The 20,021-nt window shown below is 39.5% G+C and overlaps 1 protein-coding gene across 1 annotated transcript in view; it reads right to left on the bottom strand.

The window, feature by feature from the left end:
- Atad5 (ATPase family AAA domain containing 5) overlaps positions 1-20,021 on the bottom strand; it is a 54,767-nt gene that overhangs the window by 10,800 nt on the left and 23,946 nt on the right. The window contains exons 7-17 of the mRNA XM_028866947.2: positions 18,355-18,539; positions 15,917-16,071; positions 14,671-14,830; positions 13,864-14,052; positions 11,327-11,423; positions 9,973-10,052; positions 9,402-9,541; positions 7,972-8,122; positions 2,771-2,947; positions 2,282-2,418; positions 1,140-1,233 (exon numbers count right to left, since the gene is read on the bottom strand). Coding sequence (XP_028722780.1) covers positions 1,140-1,233; positions 2,282-2,418; positions 2,771-2,947; positions 7,972-8,122; positions 9,402-9,541; positions 9,973-10,052; positions 11,327-11,423; positions 13,864-14,052; positions 14,671-14,830; positions 15,917-16,071; positions 18,355-18,539 — 1,565 coding nt within the window. The remainder of the gene's footprint in view (positions 1-1,139; positions 1,234-2,281; positions 2,419-2,770; positions 2,948-7,971; positions 8,123-9,401; positions 9,542-9,972; positions 10,053-11,326; positions 11,424-13,863; positions 14,053-14,670; positions 14,831-15,916; positions 16,072-18,354; positions 18,540-20,021) is intronic.

The raw sequence follows: 20,021 nt of genomic DNA, 5'->3' as shown, positions 1-20,021 counted from the left end.
TCTCTCCAGCCCCAGTGTTGATCTTAAATATTGACAAATGAGATACCTTCCTTTTTTGGGGGGGCGGGGGGGGGGACTTACTAGTAATTTCTTACAAGTGTTCTAAATATGTATGTATAGGGAAAAGGTATATATACAGTTTGGCACTATTTGAACTGTCAAGCATTCATGGGGAGAGTCTTGGAAGTATCCCTCTCAGATGAAAGGAGACTACGGTATCATGCAAATGATAACTCCTGAAGGAACTTTCTATTTTGATCTAAAGTAATTATTACCTTTTAAATAAATTATTACCTAACCTATGATTATTAAGATTTTCTTTTCTTTTTTCCTTCTTTCTTTTTTTTTTTTTTTGGTTTTTTCAAGACAGGGTTTCTCAGTGTAGCCTTGGTGTCTGATTGTTTTTGTTTGTTTTGTTTTGAGAGAGATTTGGCTATATAGTACTAGCTGGCCTGTAATTCATTACAGACATCAGACCAGCCTCAAATTTGTGGGGATTCTTCTGTCTCTGCCTCCTGAGTACTGGAATTAAAGACCACACTATGCTTTGTTTTGAAAAGAAAAAAAAAAAAAGCTTTTTAGATTTATTTATTTTATGTGTTTGAGTGTTTTGTCTGCATGTATGTCTGTGTCCCATGTGAGTAACTGGTGCCTGAGGAGGTCAGAGAGGACATTAAATCCCCTGTAACTTGAGTTATAGATAGTAGTATGCTGCATGTGGGTGCTGGGAACTGAACCCAGGTTCTCTGCAAGAACAATAAGTACTCTTAACCACTAAGCCACCTTTCCAGTGCCCCCATTTACCATTTGTTTTAAAATGTCCTTTATTATTATTGTCTGTGTGTGTTTTGTGTGTGCGTGTATACATTCAGAAACAACAGGTCAACCCTGTGGAACTGGCTCTTCTCCTTCTACCTATGTGGGTTTCAAGATCAAATGCAGAAGAAGAATAGACTTGTCTGGAAAGGGCCTTGACCTGCTGAGCCATCTCCCCAGCCAACACCACGCTTTCCTAAACTCACATTTAATGTTAGTAGCTCTTCCAGACTACTTCACCAAAAACAAACTGGGCTGAAATGACTGTTACATACCACTTGTCGTAAGAATAAACAAACTGGGCTGAAATGACTGTTACGTACCACTTGTCGTAAGAACTACCGGTCGTTTAGTTGTTGCCATGAATGTTTTGACTGCATTCAAAAACCCAGTATCTTCATCAAAAATGACATCAACCTACAAACCATTCATTAAGATGTTAATATAGTGAGAGTAACAACAATACACTCGTTCAGATCAGTGATAGATATATACAGTAGACATACTATGTCAGAATCAACACTGATTAATTTTTGAAAAGTATGAATTGAGCACTTGCTGGAATTTTATGGTTTTTTGTTTTGTTTTTGTTTTTTCAAGACAGGGTTTCTCTGTGTAGTCCTGGCTGTCCTGGATCTTGCTTTGTAGACCAGGCTGGCCTCGAACTCAGAGATCCACCTGCCTCCCGAGTGCTGGAATTAAAGATATGCACCACTACTGCCTGATGAAAAGTTTATATCTTATACCATAAAGGAACTTCTAAGATGGTAATACAGTAAACATTAAAACTAAAGAAAGCACATACCTTGAATCCCAGCACTCGGGAGGCAGGGCAGGCAGATCTCTGTGAGTTTGAGGCCAGTCTGGTCAACAAAGTAAGTTGCAGGACAGCCAGGGCTGTTACAGAGAAACCCTGTCACATTGTCTAAAAACAACAACAACAAACCCAAACAAACAGCAACAAACCAGGCAAACAAAAAACTAAATAAAACACAATCACTAATAACTGGGTAGATATGAGTCACAATAACTTCTATAGTTGTTAATAATCAGTATACTTGAATTATGTTAATCATCTTAAAATTATTCTAGATAGGGTTGGAGGGATGACTTAGTAGTTAAGAGCATTAATTGTTCTTTCTGAGGACCTGGGTTTCATTCTCAGCACCCACATAGCAGCTCAAAACCATCAGTAACTCCAGTTCCAAGGGGACTAACACCCTCCTTTGGCCTCCTAAGGTGGTACACACACATGATGTAAAGACATACAGGAAGGCATAACATCCACATACATAAAATAAAATATTATAAAGAAAACGTTACAAAAAAAATTTACCATTCTTTAAAAAAAGAGAAATATTATTCTAAAGTTGGATTTACTATTTTATAATTCCTTGTAAGAAAACACAAAATAATCTTTAAAATGTTTCCACTCTGAGACCAATGCATGCCCCTGCAAGCCTACCTCCTCAAAGAGAATGAGAGATGTTGCATTCTTTCTATTGGATTCTTCAGCTCCTATTTCTTTAACATTTGAATTATTTGCATTTGTTGATTTAGTCTGAATAATTTGCCTCTGTTCCAAAGAAGAATTTTTGATTCCTGCATAAATACAATGTTAACATTTTAGGTAAAACTCATGTTTTTTTTTTGTTTTTAAGACAGAGTTTCACTGTGTAGATCAGGCTGGCCTTGAGCTTACAGAGATCTACCTACCTCTGCCTCCAAAGTGCTGAGGTTTAAAGGAGTGTGTCACCACACCTGACAAAACTCACTTTTAAAAAACACGAAGTGTACCCACAAACTGAACTCCCATATCAAATTTTACTCAACAGTGACACTTCTGTATTTAGGAACATTAGCATGACCTAGGCTTAATAAATAGCAGAGGACCACATGAAATATACAGTTTCATGTAACCAGGTTAATTTACTTTGTTAACGTAATGTTTTACCTTTATTATTTCCCATGAGTGCTCCTACTTCTTCATTATTTTTGGATTTGGAGGATACTTTAAAATAATTTGCCAAAGTTTTAGGGGGAAGCACTCGCTTCTGCCCACTTCCTTTTGGTGACGATGGAGGAAGCTTTCTTGGTGATGTAACAACTTTCCCAGGGGAGTTTAACTTTTCTATGAAAAACAAATTACATTTAAGAACATTCTAAAATTATACTAATGGCAAGATAAAATTATCCACAGTGTATTTCTACTCTTACACAATAAAAACCAAAAGTAGACACTTTCTTTCATTCATATATGCAAATATTCTATACAGATATTATTGGATTGTTGTATATATTCTAACAGAAGGACAGGACAAAGCAACTATTTGGAAAAGATGCGCTTTTCCAAAGATACACACTTTTCTCTGATTGACTGTTTGAAAAAGTCTTTCTATGGTACTCAGAACTCAAGCTTCTGAGCTTCTGTGGGGTGTGGATGAAACCCTGAGTTAAGTGGAGTCCTGAGTAAACATGTATTGTTGACATGGGCACAGACATGTCAAAGACCCCAGGGCCCCCAAAAATGGTACCCACTCCCCCAGGCTCAGAATGATGGCAAAGCCTTCTTCTCGTCCATGTGTAGATGTTGAAGGCACATGCAGAAAACATCCGTCATAGCCTCTCCCTCCCATGTTTACAGCCTGAAGACTGCTCCTACCTAGATGAGCTAAACCTGCTTCCTTGTTCAGCTATATACCATAAACCTTGCCTCCTTGTTTATCTGTATATGATAACCCCATCTCCTTTTGCAGCTTGATGCAATAACCCTGCCTCTGTTCAACTCTATTTAATAATACACTGAGCTTATGGGGTATTGGTGTTTCTCCATCAAAGAACCCAGGCCACCCAATCCCAGATTTTCTGTGTGCTTGTGTTTTTTATTTTTTCTTCATTCCTTCAGCACCCCAGCCAGGTCCATCCCTGAAAGATGAACATTGCAATCCTCTTTACCTCTGCCCTCTGAATGCAGGGATTATAGGTATGTACCAAACACCTATCATAAACACAGGATTTTGAAATAACATTCACAGTTCCTTCAGTTATTTTTGCACTGCTTGAAATCAGAAGATACTGGAGGAAAACTGGTAATATCACACAATGGGCTCTACAGTTCATCAGTAAGTATTACAAGCAAGTAGTGTGTATTTCCAAATACGTTCTGGAGGACGGATACCAAGTCAAAACATAAAGAGGTGATCTCTACTCTACAGAAGCATGAACTTTTCCCCCCAGAACTTTCGTCGTTGTCTTAGTCCCTACATGTCTTAATTATACAGTAGAGCTCTATCTTCCTGAGTTACCACCCTACTTACACATTCCATAACTGAGCCCTGTTTATGTTTGTTCCTGCTATATCCATGGATCTTATCCTAGCATGTGCATAGCAGAGGTGTTTAGTAAACACAATGAGATATAACACTACATTTTTATTTAAAAAAAAAAAAAAAACAGGACATTCTGGGGCCAATAGAAGGCTCAGCAGTTAAGAGCACTTGTTGCAGCTGGGCAGCAGTGGCCCACGCCTTTAATCCCAGCACTTGGGAGGCAGAGCCAGGAGGATCTCTGTGAGTTTGAGGCAAGCCTGGTCTACAGAGCAAGATCCAGGACAGGCACCAAAACCACATGGAGAAACCCTGTCTCAGGGTGGGGGTGGGGGTGGGGGCAGGGGGAGACCCAAAAGGAGCACTTGTTGCTTTTCCAAAGAACCCTGGTTCCATTCCCAGCACCCATATAATGGCTTACAACTCTATAGAACTCTAATTCCAAGGAATCCAATGCCCTCTGTTCTCTGTGGGAACTAGGCACACACATGGTACACATACATACACACATGCAGGCAAAACATTCATATAAAGTAAATCTAAATAGGACATTTTAATAATAGATAAGAGATGTAAAATTTTAGTTAGAACATTTCTTTATATTAAAAAATAGTAGAAAAACTACTTTGTTGTATTTTTCTGGTTTTGACATAGACAAAGGACTAATAGTTTTAAAATACTACTGCTTTGTTTTTTTCCTTAAATAGGGTTTCATGTTACCCGGACTAGCCTTAAACTGGATATATAACCCAAGATGACCTTGAGCTGCTGTGCTGGGATTAGAGTTATGCACCATCGTGTTCAGTACACTCTAGGCAAGCATTCTATCAACTGAGCTATACCACAAGTCTGTCTACTTCTTTTTTGTTGTTGTTGTGTTTTGTTTTTAATTTATTTTTACTTTACAAGCATTGGTGTTTTGCCTACATATATGCCTGTGTGAGAGTGTTGGATCACAACACTGCAATTACAGGCAGTTATGAGCTACAATGTGGGTGCTAGGTATTGAACCCAGGACCTCTGGAAGAGCAGCTGGTACTCTTAACAGCTAAATCATCTCTCCAACCCTGCTTCTTTGCTTCTTTGTTTTTATGAGACAGTTTCTCACTCTGCAACCAAGGGGAGCTTTGAACGCATGACACTCCTCAGCTTCCTATATGCTCATAGTTCAGGTGTGAGCTACCACACCTGGCATTATATGCTATCTTTAATGTCAAGATACTCAAATTGAAATTAAAAAAAAAAATCATTCCCAAAATTTTTCCCACAGAAGAATCACCTCCAGCCAACTCTGAGTATAGGGCAACTTGGCACGCCAGAAAGCAAGGAGATAGACTCCTGAGGCCACATCAAAAGGCTACACAGCACCTGAGACAGTTCCTTGACAGCCAGAGGGGAGTATATAAACACCAGAAGAAAAAAGATATGACTCTGGTTCCAGGCAAGGTAAGAAAGAGGATCTGAGACTAGATTTACTTCTCCATCCAAAACAGTAACAGCAACAAAATGGACATATGGTATGAAACATTTTTCAAGTTTTTGACTACCATCCAACAAAGGACAGTGAGTGATCCCTGAGGGACAGGACACAAGAGCTAAACATGAAGACTGCCCAGCTTATTGCTCTGAGAGAATTCCTAAGCCACACTGGGAAAGAAAAACCCAGCCCAAGTTTTCCTAAGTCAAGGAGGCTAGACAGGAGAAAATCTAGGGAATCTAGGAGATGAGGAAATCTAGGCAGAGAGAGCCCATAAGAGAGAATACACAAACTGAGACAGCTATGCAGAGTACTCTGAAATCTGCAAAGTCCTCCTTGGCCAAATCTAAAATCAGCACTCATGAGGGAAGGGCCATGGGAAACCAATCCCGAGACAAACAGAAATCTAAGAATGGCAAATTCATCCTTTTCTTATTTGTTTTGTTTTATTTTCTGATTTAGAGATAAGGTTTTACTACCTAGGCCTGGAACTCACTATATAAACCAAGCAGGCCTCAAACTGATATTGATCAACCTGCTTCCCAAGTGCTGGGATTAAAAGCATGTGCCACCACGCCTGGCTGAATTCATTCTTCTCACTGGACAGACCAACAAACATCATCACTGATGAGAGACTAGCAAGGGTGCTCAGAAGCAGTACGCAGTAGAGGAGCAGAGTCAACCCGGGTCTAAATGTGGCTATGGTCTTGTCTAGTACAACCTAACAGACCTGAAATGAACAAACTCAGAACGAAGGTCAAGGACACTTACAGGAGACAGAAATACCCAGCTCTAACAAGATAAACTGTACAAAGACTGGCAGGCAATTAAAAGTATCAGGCTTTCAGGTTGGAGAGATGGATCAGTGGTTAGGAGCACTTACTGCTTTTCTAGAAGACCCAGGTTCAGTTCCCAGCATCCACATCAAGCAGCTCTGAGTTGTCTGTAACTCCAAAATTCAGGGATCAAACACCTTGTAGCCTCTGCAGGCACTGCACATACATGGTGCACATAAACTCATGCAGACATACATACATACACAAAAGCAAAAATAAATCTAAAAAAAAGCATCAGCCATCAAAAGAAGCAGAAGAATATAATCCATAAGTAAAACAGAAAAAGCTGAAAACTAACTCAGAAATTAAACAGGAGACAGAAACATGGACAAGAACAATGAGACAGCTATAATCACATTCCACATCATCAAATATTTACAGGAAAATGGGGCATATGATAACTAGAAACACAGAAGGATAAAAAAAAGACCCACATAAACTTCTGGAAATGAAAACTAGGCTGACAGGGCTGAAAGCCTCTTAGATACTGCAGAACACACCCATGAACTTGAATATGTAGCAGTAACTTCAAACGGAAATGCAAAGAGTAAACAACTGAGAAATAGATGAGTCACCGGTAAGCAGTGGGACATCTTCTATTAGACAAAGATGATTAATGGCTGCACAGCAACATTGAAGATATGAGAGAGCTTTATCATGAGTGAGCCACAATGAAAGAAAACACTTGAACTCATTCATCAATCACTAGACATGGACAGGTCTTCCTTCATGATGTCATAGGAAGAACAATCCTCTCTAGTCCTGTATTTCAGTCATACCATAGAAAAGAATCTATTATAGTTCATAACCATCAGCTTATAAGAAATGTGGGGAAGAGGAATATGGTGACTGATAGATACAATGAGAATACACTCAGAAGCCAAATCTACAGTGTCATAAGGACTCAGTTCTTCAACACATAAATGACAAGAACAGAAAAGGTAGGGATTTGAAACCTAAGAAGCAAGAACTAATCAAATGTGAGATGTGAGCCTTCTTTGGATACTGATTTGAAAAAAACATGTAAACTCTGAAACCAGCCTGTTTTTAGCAAGGAATAAGCCTCATTTTGTTAGGTTTGATTATGATACTATTGCTATGTTTTTTTTTTGTTTTTTTTTTTTTTTAAGATTTATTTATTTATTATGTATACAGTGTTCTGCCTGCACGTATGCCTACAGGCCAGAAGAGGGCACCGGATCTCATTACAGATGGTTATGAGCCACCATGTGCTTGCTGGGAACTGAACTCTGAGCCATCTCTCCAGCCACTGTTGCTATGTTTTTTAAAAAGCCCTTAATGTTTAGAAACATAAATTTAAGTACATATGGACTAGAACAATACAATGGTCTTGAGATTTAGTTTATGAGATTTAGATTTATTTTATTTCAATAGCCCTGGGAACAAAAGTGTGTTTATGTGCAGGAAAAGCTAAAAAGTGGCAGGTGTTGAGAATTATTCTCTCAGATTTTGTTTTTCCAAAGATCACTGTAGCTCAAGAGAATAAGTTACTTACTTGGTGACTTGCCAATGTTGTAGTTATTAAAGAAGCAGGGTTTTTGGGAGTTTACACCTTGTTTATCTACTTGATGGGACTGGGTAGCTTCCTTCAGCTGAGACAGGATTTGTCTACCACTCCTCTGGGAAGAGGCATTCACTTCAAATATCTAAAAGAAGAATATATATATTTAAAAAGGCAAATAGATTTTATCCTTTCTTCTTTCCTTTCTTCTTTTCAAGACAAGGTCTCACACTGTAGCCTAGGTTGGGCTCAAATGCAAAGCAATTCTGGCTCAGCCCTCAGCTTCCTGAGTGTTATGATTCCCCAAGTGTGAACCTGTTTACACCTGCTTCCTTCCATGCACACGTGCAAGTGGGAGTGTGTGCATGTGGAGGCCAGAGGATGACCTTGGGTGTCCTCCTCAATCTCTCCGCACATTGATTTTTAAAAAGAGTCTTTTGATGTCTGTGAGGTGGAGCATGCTTGCAATCCTAGCACCAGAAGGCAGAGGAGCTAGAAGTTCCAGCTCAGCCTGGTCTACAGAGACCCTGTCTCAACAATAAAAAAAAAGAGAGAGAGAGAGAGAGAGAGAGAGAGAGAGAAAGAGAGAGAGAGAGAGAGAGGAAGGAAGGAAGGAAGGAAGGAAGGAAGGAAGGAAGGAAGGAAGGAAGGAAGGAAGGAAGGAAGGAAGGAGAGATAAAAAGAGGAAGAGAAAAAGAAAGAGCAAAGAAAAGAGAAGAGAAAGGGTCTTTTGGTGAACCTGATATTCATGGCTGGTGAGGCCATCAGTTATGTTCCAGAAACCTGCCTAACTTCATTTCCCCAGCCCTGGGATGTTGTTTGAATCTTAGATGGTCTTTTAATCAAAAAAACAAAACAAAAACAAAAAACCCAGAGCCAGATATCAGGGTGAAAGAGGAAAGATCAGAAAAGCAGAGCATCCAGCCACTAGTTCTTACCTCTACGAAATCCTCAGCCTAAAGAGAGCAAGCTCCTGTTTCTTCATGCCTTATATAAACTTTCTCTGCCCTGCCATACTGCTTCCTGGGATTAAAGGCCTGTGTGCTTACCAGCAAAAGCATGAGCTCTCAAGTACTGGGATTAAAGATGAGTGCCACTACTGCCTTGCTCTTTGTCTAATCTAGTGGCTGTCCTCTGATCCTCAGGCAAGTTTATTAGGGTACACAATATATTGTCACACTGGGACAAAAATATGCACTGCTTAGCAGCTTTCTCACGGGTGCTGGGGAATATGAACTCAGTCCTTTTCCAAGCACTTTTCCAACTGAGTCATCTCCCCATCACCTTTTTCTTTTTTGAAACAGGGCTTCATTAACACAGGCTGGCCTTGGATTTCTGCTCCTCCATGTTTAATGCTAGGACTACAGGAACATTGCCAAGTTTTTCTATTCTTATTTTAATATCCATCATAGCTAACTACTAACCTTAAATCCGAGCTCCTGGGCACAAGCATACACAGCAGCAGTTTTTCCCACTCCCGTTGGCCCTGTTATAAGAACAGTGTTGCAAAGATGACACTCTTCATCATCTGAACTGTCTTTAAAGTCCATGCTATCCGACAAATCTGAAAAATTATTCAAATACAAGTAAAGTGATTAACTGCTTGGGTAGCTCTTTTACCTCATGAAACACAGCAATTAAATCCTACAGATTTCTTGCCAATAAACACTATAAAGTGAATTCTCAAAGAGTATAAAATCAAATATAGGGTTGGGGAGATGGCTCAGCAGTTAAGGGCACTGATTGCTCTTCCAGGAGATTCGGGTTCAATTCCCAGCATTTTACATGGCAGCTCACAACTGTTTGTAACTCCAGGGTCTAACACCTCACACAGACATACATGCAGGCAAAACTCCAGTGCACATAAAAATAGAAATAAATAAATAATTTTTTAAAAATCAAATATATACTAATCCTTAAATTTATGCCAATTTATCTAATCTAACTCAAAAATTGTTCAAGGAAATTAAAAAAAAAAAGTATAACTCAAAATACCTTCCTGTTTTTCATCTCTTTTCCCCTTTGAATTCTGTCTTTCTTCCAGTTCAGCTCTTCTTTTCCAGTCCTTCAACCAACTGTCATAAAAGAAGTGTTAATATGAAGAATCTGAACTGCTGGGTGGTGGTTGCGTACTTCATTAATTCCAGCAGAGGCAGGCAGCTCTCTGTGAGTTTCTGGACAGCCAGGGCTACACAGAGAAACCATGTCTCGAAAAACAAACAAAAATAAAACAAACAAACAAACAAAAAAAATGGACAGTGGTGGTGGTGGTGGTGGTGGTGGTGGTGGTGGTGGTGGTGGTGGTGCACGCCTTTAATCCCAGCACTCAAGAGGCAGAGCCAGGCCGATCTCTGTGAGTTCAAAGCCAACCTGGGGTACAGAGTTCCAGGAAAGGCGGCAAAGCTACACAGAGAAACCATGTCTGAAAAAAACAAACAAAAAACAAAACAACGCAGGGCGATGATGGAGGACACCTTTAATCCCAGCATTCAGGAGGCAGAGCCAGGCAAATCTTTGTGAGTTCAAGTCCAGCCTGGTCTACAAAGTGAGATCCAGGACAGGCTTCAAAGCTACACAGAGAAACCCTATTTTGAAAAAACAAAAAACAAACAAACAAAAAGCCTCAGGCTGTAAGGCACCTTTACTCACTAAGCCATCGTGATGATCCCTACTGGTTTATTTTTTTGAGACAGGGTCTGGCTATGTTATCCAAAGTGACCTTGAACTCACGAAAATTCTCTTTCCCTAGCCCGCCATGTATTAGGATCACAGGAGTACATCATGAGACCTGGTTCTGGAAAGGCAATTTTATTTTTTATTTTGTTTTGTTTTGGAGACATTATATAGCTCTGGCTGTGCTGGAACTTACAGGAGATCCACCTGCCTATGCCTTCCAATTGCTGGGATTAAAGATGTGTACCACCATGCCCAGCTTCTGGAAAGGCAATTTGAATTCCTAAGAATAACCAATATAGATTCTACTATAATGAATTTTACAAAGCCAGTAAATTTTAGCTTTGGAACTGTAGACCTGAATTAATAGTAACACAATCCTACTGGTAAGAAAGCAAGAATTGCCAGGTGGTGGCGGCAGCGCACACCTTTTGGATCTCTGTGAGACTGAGGCCAGCCTGGTCTGCAGAGCAAGATCCAGACAGGCTCCAAAGCTACAAAGAAAAACCCTGTCTTGAAAAACCAAAAAAAAAAAAAAAAAAAAAAAAAAAAAAAAAAAAAAAAAAAAAAAGACTTTCCCAAGTAATATTATTACTTTGCAGTTTCCAAATTTTAGTCTAAATTGCAAAACTAGATTCATAAATTATTTCTTAATTCTTTTACAAATTTTACCAACCTATATAACTTTTTGATAGCTAACTCATTGCCTATGAGTTCATTTGAATTCTGAGGCTGGTACTTTTCTGTCCAAAGCATGTCTTCAGTTCCAGAATCTAAAGCAAAAATAAAAAAAAACACATTAAGGTATTATTCATTCCTTGACATAAGCATACATTCTTAGACATGTACCTTATTATAAATGTAATTTTTAAAAATCTATAGGAATAATCTTATTTATAAAATGCAAAAATTTATTTTTAAAACTTTACATTTAAATTTGTGATACCAAACTCATCACCTTAAAAAGAAAAAAAAAACAACCCAGTCCCACACCTTTAATCTCAGTGTTCGGGAGGCAGAGGCATGTAGATCTCTGAATCTAGACCAAGTTAGTCTGATCTACATAGTGAGTCCCAGTCCAGCCCATGCTACATAGTGAGACCTTGTCTCAAAAAAAAAAAAAAAAAAAAAAAAAAAATAGGGTTGGGGATTTAGCTCAGTGGTAGAGCGCTTGCCTAGCAAGCACAAGGCCCTGGGTTCAGTCCTCAGCTCTGGATAAATAAATAAACAAACAAACAACAAATAGAAAAATTAAAGCTGGAGTAATGTACGTGCATTACAACTTTTAATAACTACATTTTAAATGACCATATTTGACACTATGAATAGTGTGTAGCATAGAAAACAGTAAGCTAGCTAAAGAACAAAGGCAAGCTCTGCTCTATGAAGCCAATCTGAATAAAGAGACAAAAGGATACACCTCTAACTTAGAAGACTGCCAAGATGGCAATTCTCTCCAAACTAATATGCCAACCAATGAAAACTCAAAACCTCAATGGGATTTACACAGGCAAGGAAAGTGATAGTATACTTAAGGAAGTCAGTTCATAAAAATATCCCTCACAATAGGTGAGGGGCTGGAGAGATGGCTCTCTGGAAGTCAAGAGCACTGGCTGCTCTTCCAGAGGACACAAGTTTGTTCTAATACCCACACAGCGGCTCACAACCGTCTGTAACTCCAGTTCCAGGAGATCCAATGCCCTCTTCTGGCCTTGGCTAGCACCATCCACACATGTTATACACAGATACACATGCAGGAAAAACACCCATACACATAAAATAAAATAAAAAAAATTTTTTTTAAAGAAAATGGTAGGTAATATGCCATATCAAGCATTAAAACATTCCATAAACTTTATATAAAATAGATGAATTAAATCATCTCAATAGAATCTGGTGTGGTGGTATATGTCTTTAATCTCAGTATTCAGAAGGCAGAGGCAAGAGGATCTCTGAGTTCAAGGTCAGCCTTGCTTTTAGAGTGAGTTCCAGGACAGCCACTACAGACAGAGAAACCCTGTCTCAAGGAACACAACAACAACAAATCAACTCAATAGAATGTCTTAGACAAGATGTCTGTGTGTATACATATATGCTGAATAGAATAAGAATGTGTAGAAAGGCAAAATATACTGAAAAACAATATAAATAGTATGAATATATATATATATATATATAAACAGGTTTTGTTTCCCTCCCTCCCTCCCTTTTCATAAGGCTGGGGATGGAACTACCACTGAGCCATAGCCCCAGAAACAGGTCTCACTAAGTTTCTCAGGCTGGCCTTGAACTCAACTCTATAGCATAGGTAGACTTTAAACTTGTGATCCTCCTGACTCCGCTTCCTGAGTAACTTGGATCACAGGCCCACACCACCAGGTCTGGCTTATCTCTGGCTTAAAAAACAGAGCCTAAGTAGAAGGAAAGTGTGGTGGATGCCAACAATCCTAATACTCCTAAGTCCAAGGCCAGCCAGGGATATATAGCAGCATCTTCTGTCTAAAAACAAAAAAGTACATGTATATAGAGGAACAGAATAAAACCATAAATTACATACCAATGTGTTAATATGCTTCTGTGTGAGCCAACACAACTATTCGGGAGGCCATCAGAAGACTGAAAAATGGAGAGAGTGGGGGCCAGGCAGTGGTGGTGTGCGCCTTTAATCTCTGCACTCAGGAGGTAGAGGCAGGTAGATCTCTGTGAGTTTGAGGCCAGCCTGGTCTACCAAGCAAGTTCTAGGACAGCTAGAGCTGTTACACAGAGAAACCCTGTCTTGAGAACCACACCCCACCAAAAAAAAAAATGAGGCGAGTGGTAAGGAAGAATGACAGGTTAGGGGTTCACAATGTGGCTCAGTAGGTAGAATATTTGCCTAGCATGCACTAAGGCCTGGGTTTAATCCCAGGCAATATGTATAAATATCGCATGTTTATAATCCTGAGGCTTGGGGGGTTGAGGCAGGAAACTCAAGGTCATCTTTAGGATTAGCCTGGGATACATAAGACTGTCTCAAAATGGGGTGGAGATTGAGAGGTTAAAAAAAAAAAAAAATCAAGCATTCTAGGATGAGAGGGAGGAAAAAAAATCCAATTTGCTAGGAAAGGACAGTGTTTCTGCTACTGACTCTGTCCTCATCTTCTACTGCTTCTGTCTTGATTTTACATATACTTACAGCAGTTCGCTTCTTCCCTGAGATATTTAGAAATATACCTTTGGCAGAATGTAGATTTATCCCAGAAGAGTTGATTCTTTTCTCAAGATCTTCTGACTTCTCCTTTATCTCTTCTGGACTCACTGAATATTCATTTGGTTTCTTTCTTTTTGACTTGTGATTTCCTGTTTCCACACATTTCCGTTTGGTTTCTTTTTGACTGACACAAGGCTGTAGTTGTGGACTTGCTATTTTGGAAATTAAGAGAAATGGATGTGCTTACTAATCAACAAAAATAATCTTCAATACCCAATAATCTTCCATCACTTTCAAACAACCTATAGTCTTACAACATTACGATGAAAAGTTAAGAATCAAATGTTATGTAATTTATAAGCTGGAGTAAGCTGGAGACCTTAACATTCAGACCGCCTTCTGTACAAGATACCTAAATTGCAATGACCTCATTTAAGGCTTATTAATGAATGATTAGCATTTTAATATAACTAGATCTGCCAGGGTTGGAATATCTGGAAGTTAGCAGGACCAAACAATCTCCCTTGCCAAGTGGCAGTCAAGTTCTGTCTGTGCTGACCACTTCTAAGAGTCAAAGGCTGGGTCTTCATCTTTTCAAAACTCAAATGTAAGCTGGATGGTCAATGGTGGCATATGCCTTTAATAATCCCAGGATTCCAGAGGCAGAGCAGAGGCAGGCAGATCTCTTTAAATTCAAGGCCAGCTTGGTTCACAAAGTGAGTTTTAGGACAGCCAAAACTACCAAGAGAAACCCTGTCTCAAAAAACCAGAGAGAGAGAGAGAAAGAGAGAGAGAGAACTCAAATGTAGACATAAATGATTATCACTAACCTTGTTTACCATGACCCTCAGAAAGTACCTGGTGCTCAAATTGTTTCTTTAGAAGCAAGGGAAAATATTTTCCTAAAGAAAATTCAGGATTTGACTGTGTTATTTCCTCCAGCAAAAGATTTCTTACTTCTTTAGTAAAATCCTTCCTTGTCCTCATCAACTGCAATGAAGAACAATATGTACAGTAACAAGCCATATCATCTATTGATTTAGCTACAACACTACCAAATGCTTCCTTCTCAGAAAGTCACTATCAATGGAATATTAGCTTTAGTCACTGAACACAAAAGTTTAGCTTTGGAAGGACCTATTTCATATATTTATTCTCTACTTTCAATCAATTGTACTTTATATATTAGTTCTGGCTTACAAAGTATTTAAATGTGCTGTATAATCTAATATTCTATTAAAATGATTTTTTATTCTTTTTTTTTTTTTTTTTTAAAGTAGAGTCTTGCCAGGCACGGGTATACACCTTCAATCCCAGAAGCAAGTGGATCTCTGTGAGTCTGAGGCCAGCTTGGTCTACACAGTGAGCTCCATGCCAGCAAATGCAACATAGTGAGGTTGAAACCCTCTCTCAAAATTAAATAAAAATAAAGACAAGACTTCAGTATATAGCCCAAGCTGGTCTTAAACTCATCATCTTCATGCCTTAGCCTTCCAAGTGTTTGGTTTATACTCATCCACATGCCTGGATCTATTATGAATTATTCTGATATTTTAAGCTCTGTGAGGGGCTAGAGAGATGGCTCAGTCGTTAGGAGCATTCTGTTGTTCTGACAGAGGACATGGCTTCAGTTCCCAGCACCAACATTAGGTGACTCACAACTGCCTGTTAACTCCAGTTCTAGGGCATGTCATGCCCTCTTCTGGTCTCTGTGGGCACTTGTACATACATGGTATGCATACATGTACTCAGGAACACATAAAATTAATATATATATATACACACACACATATATCTTTAAAGCTCTATGACTATTTAAAGAGAGTATGTATTTCTCTTTTTCTTTATTGTTTTTTTGAGACATGGTTTCACTGTGTAGCGTTGGCTGTCCTGGAACTACCTCTGTAGACCAAGCTGGCCTTGAACTCAGAGATCCTCCTGCCTCTCCTTGAGTGCTGAGATTAAAGGTGTGCACCACCTTTGCCTGGCTTAGACTGTATTTCAATTAGATTTGTTTTCTTCTGAAAGCTGGGAAAGAATAATTCATGGAATCATGGATGGTTTCTCTGAACTTACCACAACAGCAGAATTACTTCTTGGATTTGAATTCAATGTTGAAAATTCACCAAGAGCAACAACACATTTTGAGAGATCTGTTACTTTAGTATTCAATTCTTTAAATTCAGTTAACAGAGGACAAGACGGTGGCTTCAAATGCCATAACCAATACTCTAAGGAAACAGAAAGGTATCCGAATTTACACACTATTCCTTCATGGAATAACAAACATGCAAACATGAAAAGGCCTGACAAATCTTATATACGAGACTCTGCATTCAGTTCTCAGCAATACCAAACAACTACAAAAGCAAAAATCCCAGCAAGCAAGCAAATGAAAGCAGCTGTATGGTTTAAAAAAAAAATACCAAACACCCAAGTGAATACACCATGAACAACAGCTTGGCCATGCCATGGTACACTCCTATAATCCCAGCAGTTGAGAGGTGGAGACAGGACTGAGAGAGCAAGGCTTACTTACCTAGGCTTCATAGCAAGACCCCCACCAAAAAACAGCTGATGAAAATTACCTCACCTTCTCTTTAATTTGTCAAAATGACCAAATACTAGCAAGCTCATTTCTTTCTAAATCAACTTTGATGGGTAGTTTCAAAAACCAAGGGACTATTTAGCATTCTGATTTAGAGTCTGTCTAAGGGTCTGATTTTTTTGTTTGTTTGTTGTTAGACAGAGCCTCACCACGGAGCCCAGGCTGGCACTAACCTGCTATGTCCCCGACAGGCCATGAACCACAGTTCTCAGATCCAGCCTTACAACAAGCCTAAATTTAAATATTAAAACAGTATTCATTCGGGCTAGAGAGATGACACAGAGTTGAAGAGCACCGACTGTTCTTCCAGAGGTCCTGAGTTCAATTCCCAGCACCCACATGGTGGCTCACAACCATCTGTAATGAGATCTGGCACCCTCTTCTGTGTACATAATAAATAAATAAATCTTAAAAAAACAGTATTCATTCAAGGTTCCTTATATCAGGGAGGCAAGGATGACAAAAGGGATAATAAAAATCACTGGGCCTTCTTTGCTCTGCATGGGAGCATCATCAGTAAACAAGTCCAGGACTTAGGGAAAAACAGGTAAAATATACTTGTAATCACTAAAATCACCAAGAACGCTATAAAACCAGAAAACCTACCCCATTCTTATTTTTAAATTTTTATTTATTGCTGGGTGGTGGTGGCACACCTTTAATAATCCCAGGACTTGATAGGCAGAGGTAGGCAGATATCTGTGAGTTCCAGGCCAGCCAAGGCTACATAGAGAAAACTTGTCTTCAGAAATATAAAACAAACAAACAAAAAATTTATTAATTTTGTTTGTTTTTTTGAGACAGGGTTTCTCTGTGTAGCTTTGTGCCTGTCCTGGAACTCACTTGGTAGCCTAGGCTGGCCTGGAACTCAGAGATCCGCCTGGCTCAGCCTCCCGAGTGCTGGAATTAAAGGTGTGCGCCACCACCGCCCAGCAAAATTTATTAATTTTTAAAAAGCATTTCTTTTTTTAAAGACAGGGTCTTATAATGTAGCTCTAGCTGGCCTGGAACATGCTATGTAGACCAGACTAGCCTTGAACTCAGAGTTTGTCCTGTTTCTATCTCCTAAATACTGGGATTATTTTATTTTTATGTGTGTGTCCTGCATGAATGTATGTGTAGCACGTGTGTACAGGTGCTCATTGAGGACAGGAGAGGGCTTTTCCTTCCTGAATGCAATAAAACCTGATCTCCTGGAGCTGGAATTACAGATGGTTATGAGCCTCAATGTGGGTTCTGGAACTCAGACCTAGGTCCTCTGCAAGAGCAATAAATGTTCCTAACCACTAAGTCATTTCGCCAGTTCTTTTTCTTGTTTACAAAAAAGCAGAGTATCAGCCAGGCGGTGATGGCACAAGCCTTTAATCCTAGCACTTGGGAGGCAGAAGCAGGCGGATCTCTAAGTTTGATACCAGTCTGGTTTACAAAGCAGATCCAGGACAGCCAAGGCTACACAGAGAAACCCTGTGCCAAAAAGCAAAAAAAAAAAAAAAAAAAAAGGTGAGGAGGTGGGGAGGGGACAGGGGAATGTCCTTAGATGATAGAATACTTGGCTGCATATGGGAACACAACAAGGTAAAAGTGAGGCTAAGTTTTAAGTACAGTGGTACACACCTGTTATTCTAACACCTGAAAGCTGACAACAGGAGCATTCATACTGTGAGGCATTTGGGGCTATAGTATACTGAGGCTAAAGCAGAAGTACTGCTAAGTTTCAGGCCTAGGATACATAAGTTCAAGGCCAGACTGGGCTACAGAATAAGACCCTGGCTCAAAATAAATACAGTTGAGGCCAGCCTGGTCTTCGCAGAGAGTTCTAGGACAGTCAGGGTAAACAGAGAGACTCCGTCTAAATAAATAAACAAACACACACACACACACACACACACACACTAAACAAACTTACCATCATCCTTTTGTTGGACATGAACAACCCTCTGGAAACTGGTACTCACTGCATTGTAAACATCGAGTGCAGCAGCTTTCTTTGCAATCTGTCGTTTCAGTAAATCTGGCAAACCACTCCGTAGAAAATCACGCTTTGCTTTAAATTGTACATCACAATCCTGAGTTTGTTCTGATGAATCTTGACTTTGAAGAAAATTATTTAAAAAAATAAAAGCAAAAGTTATAAGTACCTAAAGGAATAAATTGACAACCTGAGTTCAACTGCCCAGGACCCACAATGTGGAGGAATCAGCTCCACAAATTGTTTTCTGATCTCCACATGCATGCTGTGGCATGTGTGTTTATACAAATGTAAGTAAATAAATATATGTAATATAATAATTTTAAAAATAGCCAGGTGACGATCAAAAACACCAATGACAGTCAATGTTGGAGAGGATGTGGAGCAAAGGGAACACTCCTCCACTGTTGGTGGGAATGTAAACTTGTACAACCACTGTGGAAATCAGTATGGCGGTTTCTCAGAAAATTAGAAAGCAAACTACCTCAAGACACAGCCATCCCACTCTTGGGCATATACCCAAGGAATGCTGATTCATACCATAAAGATACATGCCTAGCTATGTTCATAGCAGCACTATTTGTAATAGCCAGAACCTGGAAACAACCTAGATGCCTGTCAATGGAAGAATGGATAAAAAAAAATGTGGTACATATACACAATAGAGTACTACTCAGCAGAGAAAAACAATGAAAGCATGAAATTTGCAGGCAAATGGATGGAACTAGAAAAAATCATCCTGAGTGAGGTAACCCAAACCCAGAAAGACAGTTATGGTATGTACTCACTCATAAGTGGATTCTAGATATAAAATAAAGAACAATCAGACCACAACCCATAGAACCATGGAGGCTATATATATAGCATGGAGGTCCCTAGGACGACTGTGGCTTATGATAAATTTCGGTTTTACTCAATTATTGAAAAAAAAAATAGCCAAATGAATGGAAACACATAAACTATGAACCAAAGGCTGAGGGGCCCCCAGCTGGATCAGGCCCTCTAAATAGGTGTGACAGTTGATTGGCTTGATCAGTTTGGGAGGCAACTAGGCAGTGGGACCAAGTCCTGTGCTCATTGCATGAGTTGGCTGTTTGAAACCTGTAGCTTATGCAGGGACACTTGGCTCAGTCTGGGAGGAAGGGACTGGACCTGCCTGGACTGAGTCTACCAGGTTGATCGCAGTCCTCGGGGGAGGATTTGCCCTGGAGGAGGTGGGAATGGGGGGTGGGCTGGGAATAAGGGGAGGAGGTGGGAGCGGGGAGAATAGGGGAACCTGTGGCTGATATGTAGAACTGAATGGTATTGTAAAATAAAATAAATAAAATTAAAAAGAAAAAAAAATAGCCAGGTGTAGTGGTGCATGCCTTGAATCCCAGCATTCAGGAGGCCAAGGGAGGTGGATCTCTTGTGAGTTCAACACCAGAAAAGTCTACAGAGTAAGTTCCAGGAGAGATAGAGCTATAGAACAAGACGCTGCCTCAAATTAAATAAATAAATAGATACATACATACATACATAATGAATAAAGTGAGGTGAAGAATAAACTATGTAGGGCCAGTGTGAGGGTCAGCAGGTAAAGGCACTTGCTATGAAGATTGATG

Source organism: Peromyscus leucopus, chromosome 8b, assembly GCF_004664715.2.
Source record: "Peromyscus leucopus breed LL Stock chromosome 8b, UCI_PerLeu_2.1, whole genome shotgun sequence".
Lineage (NCBI taxonomy): Eukaryota > Metazoa > Chordata > Mammalia > Rodentia > Cricetidae > Peromyscus > Peromyscus leucopus.
Note: the sequence above shows the minus strand (reverse complement) of the source record. Positions and strands in the feature narration are given on the sequence as shown.